At 25.6% G+C, this 6,491-nt stretch overlaps 1 protein-coding gene across 5 annotated transcripts in view; it reads right to left on the bottom strand.

The window, feature by feature from the left end:
• The window catches only part of LOC117180308 (protein similar), a 122,894-nt gene that overhangs the window by 76,441 nt on the left and 39,962 nt on the right, over positions 1-6,491 (bottom strand). For all 5 annotated transcript variants that reach the window (XM_033372735.1, XM_033372737.1, XM_033372739.1 and 2 more), the window contains exons 2-3: positions 3,168-3,355; positions 955-1,103 (exon numbers count right to left, since the gene is read on the bottom strand). In XM_033372735.1, the coding sequence (XP_033228626.1) occupies positions 955-1,103; positions 3,168-3,355 (337 nt within the window). The remainder of the gene's footprint in view (positions 1-954; positions 1,104-3,167; positions 3,356-6,491) is intronic.

Here is a 6,491-nt window from a genome sequence, read left to right as displayed (position 1 = left end):
TAAAAATTTATATTTTTTAATCGAAAATTCATTTTTTCTCTAATCATTTTTTTTAACTTGTTTTTTTAACTGATAATCTATATATTCTATTGTTTACTGTAATTTTTTTTAAGTTGAACATTCATGTGCTTTGTTAAAAATTTGCCTTCTTTCTTAGATATTTTTCTGTTAAAAAATAAACCATTTTTTAAAAAAATTAATTTAAATAGTTAAAAACTAAACAATTTTGTTGAAAAATCGTCTTTTTTTATGCTGGAATTAAATTTTTTAACTAAAAAATTTAAGAAATACTTTTTTTCCGGTGTAAGACTGGCATTTTTTAGTTAGAAATTCAGTTGCCTCGTTCCAAATTCATGTATTTTGTTGACAATTCGTATTTTTTGCAAGAATATTAATCTTCTTGGTTGACAATTGCTTGTCTATTTAGTCTATTGTTTAGACGGAGTAATCTACAATAATTTTATACGATTCGGAGTAATCCTGTGCGATCAGGAGGAATCTCAGGTAATCCATAGTATTTCTGTATACAGAGGTAATCCAGGGTAATCCGATATAAACTGAAGTATTCCACATCCGCCGGACATCATTTACAGAAGTTGATTCCCCCATGGTCTTTATTTAATACCCTCTGAAATTTGGAAATCCTTTCAATCGGAAATATTCAATACTGGTGTTTAAAAGGCAATTCGAACACTTTTTAAGTTTTTAAATTTTAAACCGATCAAGTTCCAAAGCCCTTTGCACAGCTAGAAAATTAAAGGTTTTTACTTTTTCAGAGAAAGTTAAATTTGAAAATATTAATTTTATTTCTTAACCTAGATATAGGTGTTTAGAACTTTTTTGGCTTGGAAATTCAAAGCAATTTTTAATTTTTAAATAGGAATAAACTATTTTCTATTAGCAAAGTAATTTTGATATTCTGATAATTAATATAAAGGAAAGAAATAATAGAACCTGCGAAATTCCGAGATAGCTGCTGACGTTTTCGGAGAGGTAAATCATGTCACCATTGTTGGATAAAACCAGCATAAAACCATCAAGAGCTTTGAGGAAAAATTCGTCCAAGTCTGTCGACGATTTCGATTTTGTCATAGGCGCAGGTACTGAAATTCAAAGAAACAATATAAATTTATGAGTCTTTTGTAATCAATTTTGAATTGAATAAATCTTTCAAATATTAGAAAACAACAAATTTTTTCCACAAAAAAGGATTAAAATTTTCTATTTATTGACTTAAATTATTTATAAAAAACTTGAATCATGAGGTTTAACAATTTTCTGGAGTTTATTTTATGTTTGAGAAGTTACTTCTATAAATAAATGACAAAACAGAATTTTTTCTGCGAATAATGAATGAAAATGTTCTATTTGTTTGAATAAATTATTTATAACAAAATTAAATACTTAGTGAAAAAAATAATTTGCAGTCTTTTAAGTCTAGTAAAATATTTTTGGTACAGATAATGTGAAAAAAAACTTTTTTCCGTGAAATAAAAAAGGATGAAATTTTCTATTTGTTAACATAAATTTTTTATTAAAAAAATATATCAGGTGAAAACAATAATCTATGGTTTAGTAAGTCTAGTAAACTATGTTGATACATATTCAGGGGAAATTGATCCATTTAAATGTTATAAATAAATATTATAAGCAAATTGACAATAAAATAACTTTGATATTATTTCTTAGAACATAACAATTTAATTTTTTTATAAATTAAACTCAAGATTTTGGCAGTTTCACGTTGAAAAAATTAGCTTTTAAAACAAAATAGCTTGAGACTGAGTTTTTAAAGAAATAATAATGACTCCTGCATGCTGAGAATCACTCAATTCAAGCATTTCTTTAACATATTTTTTTCATTTAACGAAAGATAATTTCAAAATTAACAAAATTATTCTCAATTAAATATTTTGATTGAAGCGAAAACCCATCTCTTTTCACCAAAAGGATTTCTTTGAATCAGAGAAACTTAATTTTGACTAAGAGGCAATTATTATTATTATTATTATTATTATTATTATTATCATTTTATTCAAATCAATTTTGTTTGAATCAAAAGCCATTTTTTTTAATCGACAGAAATTTCTTTGAATCAAAGAATTTTGTTTTTGAGAGCCAAATAAATATTTTTCTTTGGATCAAAAGAAAATTGTTTCATTCAACAAAAATGTTTTTAAATCAAAAGAAATTTCTTTCAGCCAAAGAAACTTATTTCTGACTGAGAGCCAATGAATATTTTTCTTTGATCCGAAGAGATTTCTTTGAATATAAGTGCAATTAATTATTATTGCATTACTTAAAACAATTTTCATCACGTCAACACTCAAAAAAGATTTGTCTTGAATACAAAAAAAAAACATTTCTTTGAAACAAAGAAATTTATTTGACTGAGAGCAAACGATTGTTGTCTTTTTTTAAATTCAAAGTAATTTTCTTTGAATCAACATTCAGAAAAAAATATCTTGAATTTTTTTAAATTAACAAAAATGTCCGTAAATAAATAAAAAAAACTTTCTTTGAAAAGCGCAGAAACTTATTTTTGCATGAGAGCCAATTAATATTTTTCTTTAAGCCAAAGAAATTTCTTCGAGTCAGAGCAAACAATTTTTTTGTTTTTAATTTGAAGTAATTTCCTTTGAATCAACGTTCAGAAAAAAATTTGTCTGGAATTTAAAAAAATTCTTTGAATCAAAGGAAATTTCTTTGAATGACAGAAACTTGTTTGTGAGGGAGGGCCAATGTATATTTTTCTTTGACTGAGAGCAAATGATTGTTTTTTTTGTTTGTTTTTTTATTATATTAAAAGTCATTTTCTTTGAATTGAAATGTCAGAAAAAGATTTACCTTCATTTTAGAAGAAAATTTCTTGATAGGAAAAGAAGAAATTTCATTAAATCAAAGCAATTTTCTTTGAAACAACTTTCAAAGAAACTGATCTTTGACTAAGAGCCACTGAATATTTTTCTTTGAATCAAAGAATCTTCTTTCCAAGTGCAAAATTAGATGCTCACAAAATTATTTGTCTAAAATTAAATAAACCTTTTTTAAAGATATTTTTTGCGCTTTTAACCAAAAATAACTTTATATTGAAGAAAATAAATGATTTTAAGTTTTAAAGAAATGTTCACTGGAATTAACAATATGTATGGGAAAATACTGCATACCATCATCAATTAGAGCACGAAGTTTTAAATATGCAATTGCCAATCTCATGAGACTCGCTTTATCGAGATGGAGAGCCTGAGCAGTTGCCATTGGCAGTACTTTTGCCAAATCTCTAAAAATGCCAGTTTCCCGACTTCTCCGGCACCTGGCTGCATCCCTCGACTTTTCCTTCCTCTTTTCATTGCTCCTGAAAACAACCAAATTTCCACAAATAAAATTTTTTATTTATAATGAGAAATAGTTTCAGATCATTTTTCTTGAATTTTATTGTCCTTGTATAATTCGAATCAAAATTAAAATTTAGCGATCAATAAGAACCTATTTAACTTTAATTAATTAAGTTTGTTTAACAGGACTAAAAAACAAAATAATTTAAAGTAACAACAGATATGAGCAAATGCAAATAAATAAAACTTCAAAATGTCAGTTGATTTTAGAAAATAGCGTCATTATATTTGATAGTTGACTATTCTGAATTATGTAAAACCTTCTCGATGCATCTAAATTATTAATGTCTAGATCGAAATTTTATACACAAAAATAACTCAAGGTTACACGTCCATTCTTGCGACACTATTAATCGAGTTTTCAGATAGAAAGGACAAACAAGCGACTAAAATATTGTATCACCTGACTTAGTTTCTTATGGAACTTTCAAACTTCAGTTTAATTTTAAAAGTTATATTATATTACCATTTCGTTAATTTTATTAAATAATATTTTAATATTTTATTTTATATATATTAAATTTAGTAATAAGATCTCAAGTATATCCAAACAGATTTCTTTTTAATTTTTAGGACGATTTTAATTGATAAAGAGAAAAAAAAAATTTACTAACAAGTACTAATGCTACTAAGAATGTTAGAAATTTATCATTTTTTAGCCACAGTGCAAAAAATCATGTTAATTTCATGTTAGATTCTCTAGATCGTCGTTTACTTAATGATGAAATCAAAGATTTAAAAATCCATTTAGAATTTTTTAAACCAAATCTTAATGTTCATCATTTTTAACTAACAAACGAAAAATAATTTTAGAATAATAAAATTAGTATGTTGACAAAAGGAATATTACTCTTGTTCTTTATAAGGAATTAAATAGTAAAAATATGAAAAAATTATTAAATGATAATACAACATATGAAAAAATAAACTTCGACCTGTTGTCTCATTAATAAATTCGTAACGACATATAAAATGGCTAATATATTCAATAACATTCGTTAAAAAGCTCTGATAGTTCCAAAAACTCAAGTTAAAAATTCTTTTAAATTAAAAAATATAACAATTAAAAAAACCATTCTTCCTGATCACAATATGGCTTCTCTAGATGTGTGATCTTTATTTAGAAACATTTTAATTGATTTAGTCATTATTGGTATTTTATATAGATGAAATAATATTAAAAAAACTACTCACATTTCCCTCTAGAAAAATTTGAAGAAGGAATTAAATTTCTAATGGAAAAAACAGTATTTAAATTTAATAATAGTTTTTATAAACCATTCCATGGAACACCTATGTGTTCTCCTATTTCTACTGTCTTAGCCAATTTAGATATGCAAAATTTAGAATCCAATGTCATAAAAAATTTAGATTTACCTTTACACATATAGTATAGCTATGTTGATGAGACGTTTAACATTTTACCGAAAGATAAACTACTTTATGTTATAAACAAATTTAATTCTTGTCAGCCTAGAAGTAATAATTCTATTCTTTTTTAAGTGTTAAAGTTATAAAGATGTGACTGATTCATGTAATATCATTACAGATTGGTATCGCAAAAATACTTATTTTAATTTTTTCTCTAGTCACCCAATACAACATAAAATTTCCGTAGTTAAAAATCTTATTGATAAATCTGTTAAATTATCACACGAATCATTTCACAAGTCAAACATTGAATTTACTCGAAAAACTCTTTATTTAAATAATTATCCAATGGAATATATTTAGAAACATATTAATAACAGAATTAATGTAATTAAAGATTATCTTTCTGAACAAACAAATAGAAATATGGTTACAAATTTTGTTTTTTAACCTTTAGTTTTTATACCTGTTCATGGAAAGTTATCTTTTGAAATTAAAAGAATTCTTAATGATTTTAATAACACAACAATTTTTCGAATTCATTCAAATCTGGATAAATTTATAAAACTAGGGAAAGATTTTTTAGACAATTTTCAACTTACTGATGTAGTATATAAAATTCAATGTCTGAATTGTGAAAAGTGGTATGTTGTGGTAAAAAAATAATATTTCAAAAGAATATTAAGAATCTTAAAAAATATTTATCATTAAAATTCATTTGTGTGTGTGTCTGTGTGTGTCCGTAATAGCTCTAAATTTGAACATTCTTTGTCAAAGCATAATAGTTTTCTTCAAAATGCAAACTCTTATCGATAAATTCAAGCAATACAAACAGAAAATGTAATCTAGTATATTGTAAATGAGATATAATGTATAATGATATATAATGAAGAATATTGAAAAATTGAAGTTTTTTAAAATGCAAAGTTGAAAAAATATTAATATAAAAACTTTTGAAATTTTACTAATTATAGAAATGAAAAATTAAAGGGGCCATATCTGGGCCAGATCGGGTCCACATTTTGGATGCCCAGATCTGGGCCCAGTCGAGTAGGACGTTTCATTTACGGTCTGGCGCTAAACAGATTACCCTTCCGGACCCACATTTTTCCCGATCTGGGACCGACCGACGTCACACCAAAATTTCTGCACGGGCAAAATTTATTTAGAAATTTTAGAACCGTTATTATATCAAATTGAAGATACGGCATTGCTAGTTGTGTCTTTGTCAATGGTCCTCTTTCTCTTCTTCTGGTTTAAAAAATTGAGCAAAACGTAGTTTTTTTTCTACCCTAAAGAATGTTTCTTTTAAATTTACTGCTACTTTATCAATCTTTTTAATAATCTAATGGAATCAAAGAAAACACACAATGAAATTTATTCAACTAATTAATTTAAAATGAAGATAATTAGGGTAAGTATAAATCTTGTTTCAATTCTTAACCTAACTTTAAAAAATATATTATAATTTTTTTGTGTACTTTAATGTAACAAATTTTCATTTATATCAATTTGTACAAGTTTTTCATAGAATACTTCAGAAAAGAGAAATAAAGGAAAAACGACTTTCTCAATTGAGTTTTCCAACGCATCGTGTTCAACATCACAGCTGTGGTGTCCTACAGCTTCATCTCCGAATTGTCTCCTAAAATAGTCTCTGAAAGCCTCTAGTATTCCATCTGCATCATATACCATTTCCCCCCTATTATTTCTCATGTTGACAAT

Source organism: Belonocnema kinseyi, chromosome 9, assembly GCF_010883055.1.
Source record: "Belonocnema kinseyi isolate 2016_QV_RU_SX_M_011 chromosome 9, B_treatae_v1, whole genome shotgun sequence".
NCBI lineage: Eukaryota > Metazoa > Arthropoda > Insecta > Hymenoptera > Cynipidae > Belonocnema > Belonocnema kinseyi.
The sequence above is the reverse complement of the archived record's forward strand: the minus strand, read 5'-3'. Positions and strand labels throughout refer to the sequence as shown.